Genomic DNA, 21,983 nt, shown 5'->3' on the forward strand with positions numbered 1-21,983 from the left:
ATATAATAAAGTTATAAATCAAACTATATCTTCTAAGATAAGCTTCCCTTACCTTAGGGAGAAGGTGGGGAGAAAGTCTATCTCAGAAAATGTCTCTTTTCCCAGAATCTCTCACATCGGACAAGACTCAAAGTATAGGGATTCCATAAAACTCCACTTGTCTTGATATCTGGGAATCTGAGATGGCTTTAAGGCACTTGGGCAAAGATATCAAGTACACTAATCAAGTACACAAAGTATATGGGGATTAGGGAAACAGTAAGCCATGAAGGAGGGCTGAGGGGATTCCCAAGAGTTACGGGCCAGGACAAGTGGAAAGAACCAAGGAACAGAAGAACCAGTGATGCAGAGAAAAGGGCCCGTATCACACCTGTCCCCCTGCTGGCTGCAACAGGGAATGGAGGAGATGTGGCCCTCACGTGGAACTTATGGTGGAGGGAACAGAAATGGAGGAGAAAAAGCAAGAAGACGACAAAGCTACCTCACTATGTGTTGAAGCAAAGGGGAAAGACAAGAAATAAGATTAAATGTAAGGCAGGCAAGCCAGTCAGTCCGCACTAGGATGCTAGTGAATGCCAGGTGCCCCCATGGTAAGTGCTATAGAGTCTGTGGTAATGTCTCATCTCCTAGCATCAAAAAGTAATGGAGATGGGAATCCCCTCCACATGTTGCCTCCTCGTCCACTGCAAGGTCTTCCCTCCCAGTTCAGAATGACTAAGTGTCCTGACCAGTGAATGTCTCCAAAAAATACCAGAACAGCTGAAGAATCCACTCAGAACAACCCAAGGAATCTATGAATATGATCGCTGAAAGAACCATCACAGACCCTGGACTAGGCATTCCCTGGGCACCGGGTGAGGTGTTAAGCATTGTTAAAACATGGTTAAAATCTGTTAAAACTATTGTTGGTAGTTCTTATGTTTATGGTGTAAGCACCTGCTACTCATGTTCCTGTAAATAAGAAATGATGTTGGGAAAGGGGCAATTGGACTCTGATCACCAGGTATTGGATTCTCACTTCTTTCCTGTGCTGTCTTAAGCAAGGCCTACCATAATGCCTAATGGTCAGTGGGGCTACCCTTCTTCCAATACCAGCTAGCCAGAACTCTCTATGACAATCCCAACGATTCCAGCTGATCACTGACTCCTGAAGGCAGCTCCTGCCAGGCCCATTTGAAACAGTTGTGTCTACTTTTCTATAATCAGAAGCCTCCTAGATGGACTATTTCCTCCTTAGGAGGGAGGGAAAAAAGCAGCAGCACTTTCCAGAGTGAAGGGACAAAGGTAACTGTTGCTAAGGAGTAAGACTGTGCTTGGTCCAAAGCCACAAGCATTAATGACTGATTGGTGCTAAGAGACAAGGCTATGGTTGACCCAAACAAGTGGCAGTGATTGCTCCAAACACCCCTGGAGAGACATTCTCCTGTGCTACCTGCTTAGGTGTTACAATATGAGGCCTAGTAAAGGATGGGCTCTGTCTGTCTGTCTGTCTGTCTGTCTATCTCCCCACACATGCATACATTCTTGTGCAGAGCTGGTAGCAGAGGCAACACAGAGTGGGCAGCAGTGGTGGGCTTGACAGCTCATGAAGAGGTAGACTCAGCAGCTGGACCCCTTACTGCCCAGCTTTCAATCCCCATCAGTGTGCTCCCAAACGGCCTAGCTTACATCCATTAGTAACACTGGTTGGCAGCTGAAACTCCTACAGTGACTGGCCCTCCTGCTGTGCACCCTGTCCACTAGTGACCCTGTCTGCTTGCTTGAATCCTACCTAGTGGCCAACAATCCCACTGGTGCAAATTCTGGTGCCCATGTCCTGAGCAGTCAGCTGACTGTTCTAGCTCCCAAGGGATAGTAGGTGGCCAACTCTCAGGCACAGTCCTGGGCAGGCCAGCACTTCAGCTAATCCAGGTAGTATATACAGAAGGGTCAGGCAGCCTTGATGATAACAATTTCAGAGCAACCAGGGCAGTAAAAAAGAGCAGTAGAGGCCATGAGAGAGCAGAGCACTGATATAAGGCTGTGAGGAGCCAGAGAGGAGAACACGCAGGCCCTGCTCACCAGGAGAGCTCCAGAGAGCTGGGCACTGTAACGCTGGTCCTGCAAAGGGGCTACAATGTTTGTAGGACTAAGGGTGCTAATATCCAATCAGACAGGAGGACTGTAACAATAGAATGCCACCTGCCAATGCTCTCCCTGCTGGCCGCCATCATTAACTGCTGTCAGACCAGCATCATGCTCACCCTGGATTTCACCCAGGTAGAGCAGAACTCTCAGCCTGCTGATTACTGGCAGTTGGACTCTTCCCCAGGCCTGGAGCCTGCACAAAGTGGTCCATGTTGGGCCCCTAAGGGAACAAAACCCTTGGTTAAAGCAAAATTACCCAGCCAGTATGGAGTCTCTCTCAGCCATGCCAAGCCAGCACCAAAGCGAAGATAACAGTGGTTGCCATGGTGATTTTTATGCTCAGAGCACTAGGCAGTCAGGTGGTCACACTTACTGGGGCCCAAGCCATCTGGATAGAGCCTAACAATTTTGTTAGTTGTCTGAAACACACCCCGGACTAAATCTTGATGCTGATTCAGCAAGGTTCATGTCACCTGCATTCTGGATTCCTTTAATTCTTGAAAAGTATGGTCTGATGTACCGCAGCCCAATCTAACTGGACACATGAGTGGCAGAGCTTCAAGGCAGCAGAACCCCACCTCGAATTCCAAGCTCTTCCAACTGGTTCAGTGATGTTTGTTTTTTAATTCCTTAAAACACTTTGCCTTCCTTCTTCGCCTTTATAGGAGCAATGAAAAGTAAGGCCCTTCTCAGCCTACTCAGAGCAATGCAGGCTCTCACTTTTCCATCCTGCACGCATGCATCCTCGCCCACAGCTGCAGTCTTCTCTCTGACCTCATGCCCCAAACCCCAGTTTCTCCTGAGCCCTCCAAGTCTTCTGAACTCCCCCACTCATCTTTCAGGGTACAAAGCAAATGTCACCTCCTCTTTGATGCCCCTGCACCCACCTTAGGTGTTCCTTTCTCTGCACCTACACCCTTCCTCCACCTCGTACATGTGTGAAGGATAAGCAGCACCAGGCATCAAGGCCCCAGGCTTTGAAGTAAGCTCAATCTTCAGATACAAAACACAAGATAAAGGGAAACTGAGTGGCCAGCTCAATGGCACATAGCCCATCAGTGGCCAAGCCAGGCTGTCTGACACCAGGTACTCTGAACCACTGAACCATGGTACTGTGCTGCCAACTCTGGTACCCATGGCACTCATGCCCATCTCCATTGGGTGAGATATCTAGGGACTGTGCTATCTGGGATTGGAGGAAGCCTTGAAGAGGGAGTTCTCTGAAGGCACAGCTGGCTGCACACCAGTCCCGAGCTGGCAGCCAGCCCTGCCCAGCTCACACCAGCCAGAATGTCACTAGGCAGGCCAACAAATCAGAGAAGGTGATACATTTAAAGCCTTCAGAGTCAGCAAAACTGGAGGTTACCTGGCCTGTGCCTGTTTCTTTCGCCAAGCTTAATGTCTAGTTTTCATTTTTCCAGGATTCTAACCTATATAAACAGTCTCCAAGTCACCAATGTTCCTTGGGCAAACACTTGGAAAACCCTCCTCAGAATCAGAAGGCAGACTTTGGCAAAATGGAATTCTTTTCAAAGCTCCATGTCTGGCTTAGTACATGTGCCCAACAGGAACGAAGCCTTAAAAAGAACCATCTTTCACGGTTGGGCTCTACATGAACCATCATTTAGGACAGTGTTTAAACAACTTGGGCTGAATGCTCTGACTTGGAAACTGCTTGAAAGAGGGGGAGGGGACAGGTGTAGCCAGGAAGTGTTGGCAGAAGAGGCACCCCTGGTCTTTAGCTTTGCCACCAGTCTGCAGCTGATGCATTTATGAGTTTTCAGACCCAGGGTAAGTACACACTGAGCATGTGTTTGCAGCAATGCTCACTGTGGCATCTGAAAGTGTACAAGATAGGGTCACTGCCCTTAAGTAACTCGGTCACTGGGAGATTCTGGACATAAAGAGCATGGGACATGGTCGAGTCCCTGTGGGACTATCTCCTTTTAGGTCTGCTGGAGAGAAAGACTCGATGACCACTGGAGCTGCCCCTAGATAGATGGGCACTTTCACCATGGAAACAGAACATGAAGGGAGAGGCATGGTTGTCCCGCGTGGCAGAGGCACTAGCACGGGAGGAAGATGGCTGTGAGGGCTGAACATGGTCAGCTGGTAGAGAAAAGCTAGAGAGGGTCCAAGCTGGACAGTAGTGAGAGAAAGTGGCAAAGAGCCCACACCAGGGCCTCCAAGTGAAGGCCAAACGGTCTGGCTTAGTCCAGGTATCCACTGGGAAACTTGGTGCTCTGACAACTGTGTGTGTACAGGTTGGGTGTGGGTGGGAAGAGGGTAGGGATGTGGGGAAGGGTTGCTTTAGTTGAGATTCATTATATAGTTTTTAAATCTACATGTGAATGTCTAGGATGGGGAAAATAGTTGCTCTGCTTCTACCCTACCTTCCAACACACTTTGCCTCCCTCTTACCCACTCTGATCTTTGCATTAAGTACCTACATGAAACTGAGTTCCCGGCTCCTGCCGTAGAAACAATAGGAACCATTGGAAAGTTTAGAATGAGGGAAATGGAGTTTTAGAACTGCCATTCCCATAGAAGGCTTCCAGGTGAAAATACAGGACACCCAGGGACAGTTGAATTACATATGAACAATTTTAAAAATAGAAGTATGGACCTAAAGTTTTAACTTAAAGAGCATCTATCCTCCCCCCAAACCCCCCCCACCTTCGCTAAATCTGGCAACCTTGCCCATTTGGGATATGACAAATGAAAGGAAATATATCAAGGAAGAAGTCCAATGCAGACCTGTGAGAGAGCCACACAGCCATGAGGGGGGCTCCATTTTCTATGGAATAGGCAGGTGGGGTGCTGTGAGAGGTAGTGAAGGATGAACACAGAGCAGGCAGCTGACAGGGTTGTGTGGCAAAGACAAAGAAGTAACCCTAGCTCAGAGATGCAACTCCTGAGTTAGACAAGAGACTTTTCTTGTCCCCCCCGGAATGCCAAGGTGGACACATCTCTCACACACTGCTTGTGAGTCTAACAGTGAGCCTAGGCCACACAACCTACCACATCCATGCTGTGGAAGCCATGTCTCTTCTGAACTGCCTGCCTGACTTTTTGACAAGTGGGTAATAGAATGTCAGCTTTGCCACCCCTACCCTGTGGAGGCCCACAGAGGCTTCCTAGTGAGACTTTACTCAGGGTCAGAGAATCTGAGCTTGCTTTACTCAGCAGGGCTGTGTAAGGAGATGATTTGACCATGGGTGTGGTTACCAGGTGTTTGGAAGGGTCTACCCTTGGCTGTTCATTGTCCTTTGATCTTGCAAGGGGAAGGTCTTTTGCCTCTCCCCTTGGTATATTATAAAAAAACCTTTTGAATAAATTTCTGGGTGGCTAGGTATTGATCCAGGGCCCTCCCGAAGCTGTTCTATCTTTCTTATCATCTCTTTTTATCTTTCTACCTGATATTTCCTTGCTCCTCTCTCCTCCACCCATGAACCCTTCAGTGGGTGAGAACAGGTCGGAGCTGGACTCCAGCAGACCCCACACTGCCCCACAGCCTATTCCGCTTGGACTGGCACAACTCCAGTTTCTCTACTTACTAACTGGGTAGTCTTCCCAGATTTTCTATCCAAACACAAGGCACTTTGGGACTTGCACTCCTTTTATGTATGTTTCCATTTGTCATGTCAGTTTCAGAAGTGGCATTTATACTACATTGTCTAACACAATTCCATTCTGGAGCACAAAGACTGGGTGCATAAACCAACCCTCTAGAGCATTGGTTCTCAACCTTCCTAACGCTGTAACCCAAACCACAAAATTACTTTTGTTGTTACTTCATAACTGTAAGTTTGCTATTGTGAATCATAAACATCTGATATGCTGGATATCTGATATGTGACCCCCAAAGGGGTTGTGACCCACAGGTTGAGAACCACTGCCCCAGAGTTTGGATTTCCTCAAGTTCCCTCATCAACCATGATAGTCCTGGAAGCCCTTCCAGCCCACACCTGTACCCTACAACCTCACTTCCCACTTCTAACTGGACTCTCTACAGGCAGAAGTCTGCTCAGTCAACCTTTTTAGTTGCTTTTCTTCAAAGTATCCAAAATTAAGTCACTTTACTCTCTCCCAAAGTTGTCCAGTCTTGGTCAAGCCACCTCATCCTCCTCAGAGTTGTTCTTAATGCACCTACCTGTACATTCTGGGACAGGAGGCCTTTCAAAGCCAGCACTTCTCTGGTGGGTCAGGGTTCAACTGTCTGTGTGTGTGTGTGTGTGTGTGTCTCTGTTTCTCTGTCTCTCTCTGTCCCCTTCTGTGTCTCTGTTCTCTCTCTCTCTCTCTCTCTCTCTCTCTCTCTCTCTCTCTCTCTCTCACACACACACACACACACACACACACACACACACACACACACACTCACACACACATACACACAGAGACACACACAGAGAGACACACTGACACACAGAGACACACACACAGAGAGACACAATGACACACAGATACACACACACATACTACACACAACCTTTCTCTGTCCCTCTTGCCTTATGTTGGAAACTTTTCAGCGACTTAAAATGTAAACAGTTCTTAAAAGGAAGGAGGGACAAAAGAACAGTCCCCTCCATACAGCCAATTTACCTGGGCTTTACTAGTGACAAGGACAGACACTTCCTCTTGGAGAGCCTGGCCAGTTAGAACTAGTGCAGGATGCCCCTGCTGCCCGGAGAGGGGCAGGAAAGAGAAGCCATGCAGAGAAGAGGGATGTCCACCTGGAAGATGCTGAAGTCCCACCTTGCCAGTGGTAGCGTGAGGAGCGGTGCTGAGGGGCACACACAGAAACCTGGACTAAACATGCCCTCTGCAGGTAAAGCTGGGAAATGCACTCACTGTGCAAGGGTGTGGAGAAGCGCAGTGTAGGTCCGGGCTGCTCCCTGGGGGCATGGGATTGCTCCGAGGCTCCACAGGAAGGAGGGCACTGTGGCATCATTCAGAGTGCCGTCTGGCCACCTTGAAAGAAGTTAGCAGGCTGTCAGAGTCTAGTGAAACTCAAACTTCAGTGCATCTAACTCCCAATCTGAGAGCACCACCATCTAGCAGCTTCTGCACCGGCCTCCTTTGCCTGCACTGTGAGTACTGCCAGCCTTGCTGACAGGCCCCCGGGCAGGATGGGAAATTTGTGCAAAGTCTGCTGTCAATAAATGACAGAGGAGTCGCAAACAGTGCTGTCTGGCTTGCAGAAATTAACCAGGGATGACAAAGGTACAGGTTAATACAGCTAATGGCGGAATAGATGTACAGCCATGTGGACACAGACAATGAGACAGGTATGTGGACAACACAGTTATAACTATAGGAATCCGACAGAGATAGATGCATGCATCTTCCACCACGCCCAGAGATGAGGAATAATGCCCCCGAGACACTGTTCCCTTTCCATCCCAGCCCTCCAAAGCCCTGGCAGATGCTCCATGACTCGGTTCTATGTGCCACAGAAAATGCATCTTCGCACTCCCCATCAGCCTATGGCCACTGTCACTCTGCTGTGTCTCCTGTACTAATTGTTCCCCCCAGATAAATCACCTTGCTTCTCTTACAAACCTGTGTGCTGCCTAACTTTCCAACTCTTTGCCTAAGATGCCAGGAAACACCGGCCGGAGCATGACAGCCAGTGACAATGTGCCAGTCTTGCTATTCCAAGGGACAGGAAGGTAGGCAGGGACCCAGTGACAGGTGGGGACAATGTGTTCAGCAACACTTTCCTGATAAATGTGTCCCCTCCTCTCTTCCCTCCTGATAAAAGTGTCCCCTCCTCTCTTCCCTTCAACTCTCTTCTTCTTCTCATTCTTGTTTTCTCACCCAGAAAACCTCAATTTCATCTTTCCTTCTTCCCCACTGACTTCTGATTCTCCATTCACTGGCTTCTTCCGGTTCCCCACAGCTTAAGAAGGGGAGGCTGGACCGGCCACAGACTAAAGGATGGGGTGTGGCAAAGGCCTGCAGGCTCTGCTTTATTTCTTCCACTTTGCATGCTAGCCTTTGAAGATGACACCATTGTTACTGGCTTGTTGTTCATAGCACACCACCAGCCTCTGAGGGACTCTTGTCCCTGAATTATTTACAGTTGAGAACGGTGGTCCTCAATCTTCCTAATGTTGTGACCTTTTAATACAGTTCTTCATGTTGTGGTGACCTCCAACCATAAAATTGTTTTCATTACTACTTAACTGTATGTTTGATATAGTTATGAATCATGATGTAAATATCTTTTCTGGTGGTCTTAGGTGACCCTGCACAACCCACAGTTTGAGGACCACTGGTTTAGTGCTTCTATGTAGTTGTATGGCCACAATTTGGAGCCCTAGAGAAAAACAAATTCAGTTCACAGTCATTAAAATGCCCCAGCTTACCCTGAGGACCCCATATGCAGGTTGTAAGGAGTCACTTGCTTTAGTGTTCTATTTGAGCTAGGAGACCTGGCCCACCCTTTGAGAACTGTCTGGAAGTTGGGGCCATAATACTGTTGTCCACATGTCTAGGGCCATGACTGGCTGCCCAGACACATCAGCTACAACTCCCTTCTAGGATGTGGGGCTTCACTGGCTGCATTATTCCCTCAGCAGCCATTTGCCCTGGTGCCTGAACTGGGAACTGGGTTGGTGTTAACAGTGCAGGCCCTTGATGCTGCTAGGACAATTCAGAAAGGCTGTCCCAGCTTCAGAGCTATGGGTCTGCTAAATTCTCTATGGCTGTGGCACAGGCCACCTTCAAGTCTATCTGTGACCTTCCCTTTCCAAGGCTTTGGTCCTCAGAACCCTGTTTTGTTTTGTTTTTCCAGATTTTTTTTGGGGGGGGCAGGGTTAGTTGGTTCCCTCCCACTGCCCCTGAATACTCTGTAAACTTCCTCTTAGTATCTCCCATTAACTCATCTCTCACTTCTCAGTGGTTCTCAGGAAGTGTACCCACAAAACAGGAAATGCCTACGGGTCAACCCTGGTTTTGTGATTTAGGGCAAGTTTTTAATCTTTCTAAATCTCATTTGCCACCAAGAGACAAGGGCTTCTATGAGAATGCATTTTTGTATTGTGTGCGAGCATCCAGAGCACTGAGCAAGGAGACTGCCAGTGCCTCCTTCCAGGATGATTCTTGAACCCACCACACATTCTACGACAGTTCAGATTTCTACTGCACAAAGGTTTTTTTAATATACATTTTCCCTCATGTTTATAAATGCACCATATCCCTGAAAAGAATGGCTTCTTTGTAACTTAGGTCTGAGAGCTCTGCCCTACATAGAGCTGCTACCATCAGAAGACCAGAGAGCTCTGGAGTTAGCTAATTTCAGACAAACACTTCATCAAACCTGGGTAATTTATCCTGACGTTTTCTTACCTGCCAAATGAGATATTAGTAGAGGCTGCCTGTGGCCAATCCACCTCTCCATGACTTTCTTCCAGTCTCAGCTGTTCCTCAGAAAGGCTCCATCATCCATCCTCCATCACTAGACAGAGACTGCCCATCATCTGGGCTGGGCTGACCTGCTCAGCCATTGCACTGCATAGAATATTCTTCTGGGATGTCCAAAACAAGGTAAGCCTCCTTGTCTGGATCTTTTGGAATGTTCTCTTTGGTAACCCAGGCACCAAGCTGTGAGAAACTCATGCTCCCAGAAATGCTGTGTGGGGTACACTGGTTAACCATGCCAGTGGGCAGCTGGTGTCAGCGACAGCCGAGTGGAGTTTCCTGGGCTTCCTTCCACCTTGGCCTTTAGATGACTACAGCCCCGGCTGCCATCTGACTGCAATTCTGTAAGACCACCCCCCCCCAAAAGAAGAGCCCTGCTGATCGCAGAAACTGACAACCAAGAAACATAATTATGTCGTTTTTTAGCTGCTAAGGCACAGAGTAATTTGTTGTACTGGAACCATACTGCTTCCTCCTGGGGGTGTTCGGAAAATTAAATGAGGTAACTCAGGCGAATGGATTAACAAAGTGCTCTGTCAGTGATTACAAACCTTTTAAAATGCAATCTGCCTACAAGCTACAAGTCTTGGACATAGTCAGGCACCTCCTAGTCCATGTTTAGTGGGTGTCTGTGCCAGGCAAGCTTTCTGTGTGGTCATAGATTTCTAGTTTCATAATCCAGTAATAGTTTTAAGCGCTATCTACTTCAGGAAAAGTGGTAATGACAATGTCAGAGGCAAATGTGGGCAGTCTCTGTATGGCTTTTTATGAGTAAGGGGACAGCGGGAGGAGGGAGGTATTTTCCTTTAAGGCGGCTCTCACTGCACACAGCTTACATGAGCTCTGGTACCTGAGCTCTGGAGCCTGCTTCTGGGTTTTCTTTCTGTGCACCACCTTATGTTTTCAAGTGGCAGTTCTCAGGTGCCCTCGCTTCTTGATCCAGATCCTGAAGTTGGACTCTTGCACACTCACTGACACATCACTGTCCCTACTGATCTCCTCAAGGAAGGAAGGGAGGGCAGGAGGGAGGGGAGGGGGGAGGGCCTGCCTAACTCTGGAACTGGGTCAGCAGAGGTCTTTCAGGCTATTGCTTAACTTGTTTGTTAACTCGGCATTAAGCCCCTAGCTCCCAGAACAACCAAAATAAGACAAAACTAAAAAGAAAAAGAAAAAATTACCCTATTGTGTGAAATTCAGAAAAACGCCAGCGATGATTCTTTGGGGTCAAGTCTGTTTCGAAAACCATCAGGGAAAATCAACAACAGCCTCTTTGGGTTTCCTGCTGACGCCATGTTTTTAACAGGCTGGCGATCTCAGAGGCAGGTGAAGCCAGTTATTACAAAACCCTCATGAGTTCATGCTGGGGTCACCAGAGCCACACCAGCTGCTGAGGTTGCGGGGCTATCAGTTCTCCACAGAGAGCTGAGTTTTATGGATTCTTAAAATCATCTTTAAAAACGTCTTGCAGGCGGTATGTACAATCATAGGGGTTGAACATTTTGCGTTTTATTTCACGTGTATGAGTTCTGCATGCATAGATGGAGCACCATATGTGTGCAGTGCCCATGGAGGCCAGAAAAGGGCGCCAGATCCCTGGAACTGAAGTCAAGGACAGGCTAAATTGCCCATGTTCAGGAGGGAACTCTAACCCAGGGCCTCAGAAACAACACCGTGTTTTCTTAAGCATTAGATTAGAACTTTTAATTTTAATGACAGTCGTAAATTCTCTGCCATATTTTGGATTTGTTGTTTTGGCTTGGTTTGATTTTAGTGTGCAGGTTTTTCATTTTGAGCAGAGCACACACCATGTGCTCCGGGCCCTTCACCACCTCGCTGAGTGACCTGGAATCACTCTCAGGGTTTTGGGAGAAGCACCGATCCACACAAGCAGCAGAAAGCTTGCTTCCTCTCGTAGTTGATTCCCTCTGATCATAAATCAGATGTCTTCTCCTCTACCCTCCCTGTCGGTAAGTTTTATTAACATCTCTAAGAATGCCTGCAATTACAGAGCTGCTCTCCTAACCAGCTTACAGCAAATTTTGTAATTAACAATGTACTTGTATTGTGAGGGGGACTCAATATGTTTAATCATCTTCAAAGGGTACATTGTCCTATACAATATCACCAATCCTTTTCTAGGCAGGAAAGGACAGGAAAGTTAGAATTATAAAGAAAGCACTCAGGAGGCAGAGGTAGGTGGATCTCTGTGAGTTCGAGGCCAGCCTGGTCTACAAAGTGAGTTCCAGGAAAGGCGCAAAGCTACACAGAGAAACCCTGTCTCAAAAAACCAACAAAACAAAAGAAAGAAAGAAAGGAAGGAAGGAAGGAAGGAAGGAAGGAAGGAAGGAAGGAAGGAAGGAAGAAAGAAAGAAAGAAAGAAAGAAAGAAAGAAAGAAAGAAAGAAAGAAGAGAAAAGAAAGTTTTGTAGGAAAAGTGTAGAGTATTTCCTTTGGAATGTAGGGAGGGGCTAAGGATTTAGAGGGAATGGATGCCTTAGAAATGCCTGGAATTCTTGGGGAGACGTCAGTCAGTGTGTGCTTTGTGGCAGGAAGGATAGAGTGCAGACAATTTCAGAAGCTGTAGGACAGACCCCAGAAGATAGGTAGGGCTTCTGTAGTCTGGGGCAGTGGTGGGTGAATGGGGAGCTGAGCAGAGTATGAATGGGAGCATACAGGACATTCCTCAGGGGGTGGAGTAGATCCCAGTTAGAGGAGGATTCCAGATTGCCAGGACTGGCATCAAGGCGTTGCTGGAGCAACAGAGTTGACCAGGAGGCTGCAGGGGTGGTGGGTAGTTCACGAAGGCACTAGCCAAAGGGGAGAGCCATGCCCTGATGAGAGCAGAACCCTCGTGTCTGCAAGTGGCTTTTCCTTCTTAAAGCAGAAGTGGAGGAACCCTTATAGAGTGATTAAAGCTCACCTCAGCCTCTGCTCAGCCCGTTAAAGGTGATGGTGGTTTGTGGGACTCCTTGGCCATCAATCTCACTTTCACAGCCTGGCTAGGGGTTCGACCCTCTCATCCTCAGTATAAACACAACAATAGCATACATGGTGACCTAGTCTGTTTCTAATGGACCCCTTAGAAGATAGGAGGCTCTGTGTGCATCCCCAGATTTCTCTACATCACTGTCCTATAACCCAAGAACCAGAGTTTGCATTTATCCCTTTGTCTCCATCTTGACTTGGTTCAGGATCCAATAGCTTATCTTGGGAACAATATTGTCCGGGGTCTTTCCCTTCCTTTTTATGATCTTGCATTTGCTATGAACCCACGCCATTGTTTATCAAGTGTGGCATCTATTCAGTAGATTGCTTTTGAATCAGTCCTGCTCCTGTGAGTAGCCCCCACCCACATCCCTGCAAGTAACTCCAATGAGCCCATCGGTTCACCAAGGTGAACTTTGGCCCATCGTGGCTTCCTTATCTGGGGGTGAAATATATGAGAGAAAGCTGGGGGGCTTTAAGTGTGTGTACTGGAGTGGGGCTGGTGCATCAAGACAAGTTCATTAACTTCCTGTGAGGCCTTAGGCAAAGCCCAATGACCTCACTAAGGGGCATGCAAACCCAATGTCCAACAGGCACATGCTTTACTCACCAGTGCTCAGTGACCTCTGGCTGCTAGTCATCTTACCAGGAACCTTATAGAATTGTCTAAGTGTGGAAACAATGAGCTGTTCTCTAGAAACTGTGTTTTGTTATCTTCAGAGATCATAACATAATTCTCACCTAATATGGCTTCTGGGTCCTAGAGGACATTACTGGAAACTGAGCCCTAACTCAGAGGAGGGTGTCTCAGCCAGAGTGAGTGTGACTGTGGAGTGTTCTGTGTTGATTGTGACAGTTTTCTCCAGATCTGAGGAACCAGATGTGGGCTCTAACAAGGTCCTGGAGGAAATGGGGCTGATCAGAGCTTGAAGACTCACACGGAACACAGAAGAGGTTAGCCTGATGGCATTTCCTTCTTTTCAACTGAGCAGCAGAATTGACCCCAGACCAATACAGCATTAGCACCTAGTACATCCATCCCCTCGTCACACAGAAACCTCAAACGCCATTGGAATCACTCCCTTCCCTTTTGTCACAGTAAAGCACCCTCAAGGAGGTTTGGGATCTGCTTAGTGTACTCAATCCACAGAGGCAGAGCAGCAGAGGAGCCAGATGGGGAGTGACTGAAGCAGACTGGAAAGAGGTGTGGGCTAAACCGTGATTTAGTGGCATCGGGCTAAGATAACTGGATGAAAATCTGTAAATATTCAAAGCAAATCCCCTAGACTTCCTCTGTCCTGCACAGCATGTCTTGGCCTCACTGTGGCTTTTCAGCTCCTTTTCTGATGGGCCTTATCTGTAGATCTTGATCTGTGTATCTTGTGCTCACAACTGGAATATAGCATAGTGGTGTGGGGAGTCAGTGCCCAGCTGCACATCAACTTGGAAGCACAGGGCAGGGTGGGGTGGAGGTGGGAGCAGGGGTGTGACCACCTCTGCCCAAGGCTGCTTTCAGAGGATCATACCAGGAGTGAAAACCCATAGAAATCAGCAAACATCACAAGTCAAGGAGCCCCTCCCGCACCTCAGAAGGCCAGCTGTGCAGCAGGTACTAACCCCATTGGGTGTGAGTACAATATATCTCCAACCTTGTTTCTCTCGGTGTACCCAGCCTGGAATGTTCTTACACTCACATTTAGAGACAAATGTCCTGGTCTTAGAAGGCCTCTCACTTTGTTCTCAGCACTCATAATCAAGGGCTTTCCTTCAGTCAGAAAGGCTCTGGGTTCATGGGAGGGTGGCCTAAGGTAGGTGCCTCCAACTCTCAGGAAAGTATCCCAGAACATCTCTTACCTACTGAACAGATATTTCCTTGTGTGGGGAAACTGTTTCCAGCTTGGGGAAAGATTTCATAAAGTCACTGATAATCTGGACACACTGTTTTAGCTCTCCTCAGACTGTTTGCTTTTGTAACATACAGGAAGAGGGAAGTGGTGAGGTTTCCCAAAGTGCTGCTGGCTGCTAGGGTGTTAGCTGGAGACAAGAAGCATGAGCAGCTTCTTAAATGCCTTCAGGTTAACTGCTCCAGTAACTCACAAATCCAAGAAGGAAAATGGTTATAGTGTGGCTGCAGAATCCTGCTGCTTACCATTCTCTTCTTGTTTACAAACACAGCAGCAGCAAACCCTGCAAAAGGCAGTGCTCACTGGGGAACTCAGTCTCTGGGGACTGGGTAGCATGCTCCCACCCCACTTCACTTCTGGATGCAGTGAACAGTAGACACCTGGGGACCACAATCTGCAAATGTGTTCAGGAGACCATGCTCTTGCTTTCGACCTGCAGAAATGCCATTAGGAGTACTGTCTGGTGCTGAGAACAGCCTGGGCTGGCCCAGGCTTTTCCAGCTGCCAGGCACGAGGCACCTTCTGCAGTCTAGAGTCTTACCTGTGGCTCTTCTATAGCATCTCACTTGTTTCCACTCAGCTCTTACTGTTAAGTGACTCACATGTATGTCAATGTCTACTATCCCAGGGAGTCAGCTGACTTACCTACAAAAGCATTGGTCTTAGGTATGTGAAATATTCTATAGCAGAGGCAAAATGCATTGGGTTTTATGAATAAAGCCTTGGGGCCAGAGAGATGGCTGAGAGGGATAAGGTCACTTGCCACCAAGTCTGACAATCTGAGCTCAGCTGTGGAGGTCCAGAAAGTCTGCTGTTCCATTTCCCCAGGCCAAGTAGCCTTCTGTCAATGAATTCATAATGCCTTATCTAAGAGGCTGACAAATACAGAATGGCTATTTACAGTGAGGACCCACCACTTTCTGGCAGCTAAGATGTTGCCATCTGCATGGTTCCCTCTCACTAAAGTAAAAGTCTGGAAATACTGGGCCCCATGAGATAGAGACCTGAATGAAAACGTCTGTTGGAGCCAGAGACTAGAAAGCCTCGTGTCTCCCTTCCTAAAAAGCACTGCAAACATGGGTTTCTGTTTCCTTATAATCCTGTTTACAGACATCCACCCAGTATTTCAGATTCATGGACACCAATGAGGCACCCTGGTTTCCTTCACTTTCATTCATGACATTGACCCCTGTCCTGTATTTTGACTTTCTACCTTCATTCATGACATTGACCCCTGTCCTGTATTTTGACTTTCTACCTTCATTCATGACATTGACCCCTGTCCTGTATTTTGACTTTCTACCTTCATTCATGACATTGACCCCTGTCCTGTATTTTGACTTTCTACCTTCATTCATGACATTGACTCCTGTCCTGTACTTTGACTTTCTACCTTCATTCATGACATTGACTCCTGTCCTGTACTTTGACTCTTTCAGCTTTGATCTAGAAACATCATGACCTTTATGGAAACTCCTAGTCAAGTTCACCCAGAATGTGTGGGCACAGTGCCAACAGCAGCAGCCCAGCTACCACTTGCTGAACAGTGTGCACAGTGCTAGACACTCTGTGTTCATTATCTAGTTTATCTAAAGTGTTTGTGGTAACCTGGCCAGGTGAATACTCAGTTAGCCCTGTCTTTCAGATGAGAAGTAGAAGCAGGTAACTTATGCACGTAAGCTAGTAAACCGGATTCAGACTTTGTCATCTGAACTACAGAGCAATATTGGCCTCCAGAAGTGACCGCCTCACCTCCAGGGAGCATCTCAAATTGCAACCCTACACTGACACAGGTGGTCATGAATGCTTAGCTGGTTTGCATTATGTCCTTTTGACATCAAATCATGACCCTGGGGAAATACCAACACAGACAGCCAATGAGAACTCTGAGAACTCACACAAGAGGCAAACAGCCCCACTACATGCTTAGAGTGCAGCACTGTGTAAAACATTCATAATGTGTTAAATAGACAAGGCACTCAACACATGACACACATGAAGTTCTACCCTCTCTTTCACTCTAAGGGATGCCTCACCACAGGCTACAGAGGACCACTACTCTCTCCACTGGCTGCCTTTTCTTAACTCTGTGAGTTTCCTGATGCATAAACAAATAAGAGCATTTCTATAATATTCTATGTGATCCAGAGTCTATGAAGCAAATAGGCCTCTGATGCACACTAATGAAGGATATAAATAGAAGTTCTAAGCCCTGTTTCACTCATCTGAGCTTCTAATTTCTCACATACAACTCAAAAAAATTTAATGAACAAAAGCAAACTGAAAACTGCTTGAGTTGATATGAATCAAGAAGAAAATAAAGGGCCTGGGAAGATGGCATAGCACTTGCTGTATAAGCTTGAGGACTTAAGCTCAGATCCCCCGCACTCCACACATCTGTAATGTCAGAGCTAGGGAGGCGGAGACAAGCAGGGCCCCAGAGCTCACTGAGCCGGTTGGCGAGCTCCAAGTTCAGGGAGAGATCCTGACTCGATAAAACAAGATGGAAGAGTGAGAGGAAGTCACCGGCCTCAACCTCTGGCCTCCACACAAGCACTCATGTGTGCACACACAGATGCAGAGAAAGAGAAGAAAACAAGCATGGTGTGTAACTCAGTAGTAGGGCACTTTCCTAGCATTGGCTTGGTTTACTCTCCAGCCTCACAGAGGAAAAGGAAGAAGGGGAAGGGGAAGTAATCCCAGAGAGGCCCAAACCTCATTCCAAGCACTCAGATGCCCCTCCATAAACCTTACAGAACCACCGAGTTGTCAACAATGACTTTATTGAGCATCTAGAAGGTACATAGCATTATACGGCCAAAGCTCCTGTAACATCGTCCTTCGTTCCGTACAGGTTTTCCTCCTGTGCTAGAGAGGGCAGGGCAGATACTCTCAGTACGGTGCTTGGTATGACACATCACAGCCCAGACTGTAACACCTGTTCTTCCCACCATACTGGAAACTCTTAGGGATGGAGCTTTTTCCATCTCTGCAACCTTGATGACTGAATACATGTTTGCTAGACAGATGGATGAATGAAGACCAAGGATGCTTCATTTGGTTCCTTCCATTCCCTAGTTTGCCTTAGGCAGAAAAGGCACAAAAAGGCAGAGGGTATATCCAAGAACATGGCTGACACAGACTAGAAAAACAGCTCCAGGAATGACAGAATTGGCCAGCATCTCCAAGAACCTGAGAATGGAAGGAAGCCACAGCAAAATCTCCAAGCTGATGACAGGGCTCAATTTCCTAAACTCCCACTTCAGAGCCCCAAGTAGCCTGCTGGCAATGGACAAGCAGCAGCCCTGAGACCTGGTAGGACTTCAAAGCCACATGCAGCTGGTTCCAGTGACTCAGAGACCCTGCCAACAAGAAACTCCAGAGTGAAGGGTCTCAGTACTCTAACCTGAAGGATATATTTTTGTCTTATTATCCTTTCCCTTTAAAAAAAAAAAAAAAAGCCACACAAAAATAAATAATCAGACATCTGAACACAGGAAGGGGGCATTTCCAAGTGGTCCCCTAAAAGGGGTTCAGGTGCCATGGGTGCCCTACTAAGGCCTCTAAGAATGCAAATATTCACTGAGAGGGAAAGAGAGCCACATGAGATGCAGTCTCACGTGGATACCTGTCATTAACCGTGTCAAATCCAGTTGATGATACAGAGTCTGGAGTATTTGATAGGTGATAAAATCCTATTTACACTCAGGGAGGCACACCCGGTGTGATGGGGTGTCTTAGCTCATAGCAACCTGCTTCCAGCCAGCCCCACAAACAAAATCAAGTCTACAGCCTCCTTAAGCCTCTGGCAGCTAAACAAATGGGAGTTTAGCCAGACTGCTTCTCTGGCAACTTCTGAGAGTCCCTCTTTTGACCCATCAGTGCCAACACAAGCTCTCAAACTCCCATTTACACAGAGAAACCCTGACAAATACTGCTATGAGTCTTGATAAAAGGTGGGCATCTAGCCAAGTGAGGTCTGCAGTCCAGACTCAGATCATGCCACATGGAAGGCTGCAGGCTGCTACTCTTCTCGGGTACAGTTCAAATCATCTTCTGAAAAACTTAATTCTTGCTAAATTTGGGTTCTCATATGCCAGCTCTGGGAACAGCTGATGTACTGTTCCCTCTTTGTTTTCTTTCTAGACTCCTAGTCTTTACAACTAACTTCCTGCCACCCGGGATGTTCCCAAGTTAAGTCCACAGTTGGCCCTTTTCTCCTTCACAGAAACTCTTTGGAACACTCAGAAAAAAATACTAGACAATCCATTCCCATGTTTGCTTCCCACAAAGCAAGTTTGGGTTCCCTTTGTTATCATATTTAGTGCAAGATTTAAAATTACAAGTGATTGATCAAAATCAGGAATAAGCTCTCAAATTCAACTTGCATTAATGAAAGACATATTTTTAGCCTCAAATATACTATAAAAAATAATGTTCCAAGAGATAGTGATTCTTAAATATGTACATACATCTATTTCTGCCTGAGATGGCTAGAATATTTTTCATTTTGTCTATTACCTATATAGTTATAACAATCATTTCAGGAGGGAAGACAGAGTGCTTTATGGTATCAAGTACTCACTTGATGCATTAGATGTCGCAAAATATGAAGCTTCATATTAGATTAACATGCAAATCTTTTGTATTTAACGTTGTCAACCAGAGATTTAATATAAGTTGATCAAAGCCTCCCTAGGAATGCCCTTGGACACACAGCCCCTACTTAATGTTGTCTCCCTCCCATTCCCTTTACACCTGGAGGGACCTGACTACCCTAATCAGAACTCAGCTTTGGGAGAAAAGGAAACTCAAACAAGCTCTTGAGACCAGGGCAGATGTTGTGGCAGATGAAATCCCATAGGGAGGGATTTCAATAGAGCAGTCACCAGCACATCCCCAGGGTTGGTTGGTCAGAGAGGAAGAGAAAGAAATGCTGAGACTGGACAACAATATTCAGATATTTTTGCCTTAAATCTCTCAGAGAAATGGGAGGCACAAGATTCTTTCTCCATTTCTCATGACCTTTAACCTCTCCTTCCCTATTTTTACCTTTCATAACAAGCCAGGGTCGGTCCAGGTGTTTCACTAGGAGTCAGAGCACAGTGCTGAAGTCAACACACCCATGGAAGCTTGGATATATAACTGTAGGTGCACAGTGGACCCTGACTCCGAACCTACCCTGAACATGTGACTTAGATCAGGTCTAAATTGTGCCAAACTCCTTTGCAGAAAAAGACAACCCACCCCCAGGCAAACATAACACAATAACTGACAGAGAACAGAACCCTCTGTGAAAACAGAATAGTCTAGCTCTCTGCTGAGAATAATGAAATTCACCAATGGACACTACTAGGTTTCTGAGTTCTATAACTCCCCAGAATTGTCAAAAGGAACCTTGTAGCCAATCCGCTTGAAGACACTGAAAACAACCTGCAACAGGCCACCCATGGTGCCAAAAGCAGTGTCAAAGAGCAGGGAGAGAGTGCCACCCAGGCCCACAGCAATGTCCTTGCACACTATGGGAATGGCCCCAACGGTGTACACCGGGAAAGTGGCTACATCCACAAGGACTCGGAGAGGGATGCTCAGAGCTCGGCAGATAGCTTTCACCAGACAGCAGAGGATCCGGAGAAAGGCCCTGATGACTTTGCCCACGACCTTGAGCACTTTCCAGGGAATGCCCACCAACTCTTGTCCAATGGTTACAAGGTATGAGACAGTGGCTGCACCCAGACGGTATAGACAACTCTCGATGCCATTTATCACCTGCTTGGCAACAAACCAAAGAAGATGGACTGTATTCCTTAAGACTGCTATCATGACGTAATAAATTAACTGGAAAAGTTTGATGAATGGGGTAAAAAGGAAACCAAGGACTTTTCCCAGAAAGCTGCCTCTTCCTTCTGGTGCTTCTGGGGGCAGTGGGGCAGACTGCTGGCTTTGGGTGCTGGCAAATGGGCTCGTGCTCTCTTGAGACTGTAGAGACCGCTCCTCATCTTGGACTTGGTTGACCACTTCCAGAATCTTCTTCATCTTCTCTGTGTCTTGCTCTGTCTCTCCACAGTTGTCCCGGAAGAGCTGAGGCTTATGAGGAAGCAGCTTCTCAAGGTCTCTCACCAGCACATCTTCTAGGATGTCACCAGCCTGTGTGTGCTTGGTGAAGCCCATGGCCCAGCCTCCTCCAGGAACGTCACAGCAGGCTGCCAGCCAGACAAATTCTGGGATAGTCACTTTGCCCTTAACTCTGTGGTCTGAGGGGACAGCACCTGTGAGGATATACAGGTCTTTGCCATCGCCACAGTGTGGAATCAAGGCTCGGCCCATGAGGCTGTTGATATTCATATGCCATCGTTCCCGGAAAGACTGGGTCATTGGAACTGAATTTGTGAGTGGGAATGTGGGTGCCTGGAGGTCACCCCTAAGGAGGATTGGGTACAGCTGTCCGATTTCATAGTTAGAGTCCAGGTAGTCTGCATTCAAGGCTTGCTTGCTTCCCAGATTATTCACGGAAGTGACAGCCTCAGCCTCTTCAATTACCTCCTCAAGATTGCTGTCGGGGTCATCAACCTGAAAGAAGAAGGCAGTGCTGAGATGAATCCCTGCTAACAGTACCTGAATCACTTACCAAGCTCCAGGGAACTCCTCCCCCTCTGTACCTGAATCACTTACCAAGCTCCAGGGAACTCCTCCCCCTCTGCCATGCCTAACCCTTGAGTTTTCATGACATGGCTCTCTCACGCATGTGTGCATATGCGCACGCACACAAACACACACACACACACACACACACACACACACCGCACGCGCACGCGCACGCTTCATTCTAGTATCCCTTGAAGGGATCCTCAAATAGAATATGTCCTGCTTATGCTCTATTCTTGCTCCACCTCACAGTCAGGATGATTCTTCTCAATGTATGTATGTCTATGCATGCAGGTACATGTGGGAAGGTATGCACATACATTCACATGCATATGATGTCAGAGGACAATCTTGAGTGTCATCCCTCAGAAGTCACCACCTTTAAAAACAAACTAGTAGCTTACAAAGAATTAGGTTTCATTACGGCACTTTTTTAAACAAAAGTTGGTTTTGTTGTTCCTCTTCCATGCCTTGGTTTTGTTTGTTGGTTGGTTTGGTTTTTAAAAACTTAAACAAAAAATTGATTATTGGCCGGGCGGTGGTGGCTCACACCTTTAATCCCAGCACTCGGGAGGCAGAGGCAGGTGGATCTCTGTGAGTTTGAGGCCAGCCTGGTCTACAGAGTGAGATCCAGGAAAGGCACAAAGCTACAGAGAGAAACCCTGTCTCAAAAAAAAAAATTGATTATTTGTGTTTTGTGAGGGGTATGTGCAGGTATGTGCAGATGTACACAAAGGCCAAAAAAGAGCATCAGCTCTCCTGTCAGAGCTCCTAGAGCTGAATTTACAGGGAGCTATAAGCTGCCCATTATTGGTGCTAGGAGGAGAGGCTGGGTTCTCTGGAAAAGCAGCCAGTGCTCTAACCCTGGGCAACCCTCCAGCTAATCTTGTGTTTTGAG

At 47.1% G+C, this 21,983-nt stretch overlaps 1 protein-coding gene across 1 annotated transcript in view; it reads right to left on the bottom strand.

The window, feature by feature from the left end:
- Positions 1-17,202: 17,202 nt before the first annotated feature.
- Positions 17,203-21,983, bottom strand: part of Endod1 (endonuclease domain containing 1) — a 31,654-nt gene continuing 26,873 nt past the window's right edge. The window contains exon 2 of the mRNA XM_036193420.1: positions 17,203-21,010. Within this exon, the coding sequence (XP_036049313.1) occupies positions 19,808-21,010 (1,203 nt within the window). The 3' untranslated portion in view covers positions 17,203-19,807. The remainder of the gene's footprint in view (positions 21,011-21,983) is intronic.

This window comes from Onychomys torridus, chromosome 7, assembly GCF_903995425.1.
Source record: "Onychomys torridus chromosome 7, mOncTor1.1, whole genome shotgun sequence".
In the NCBI taxonomy this organism is placed as follows: domain Eukaryota; kingdom Metazoa; phylum Chordata; class Mammalia; order Rodentia; family Cricetidae; genus Onychomys; species Onychomys torridus.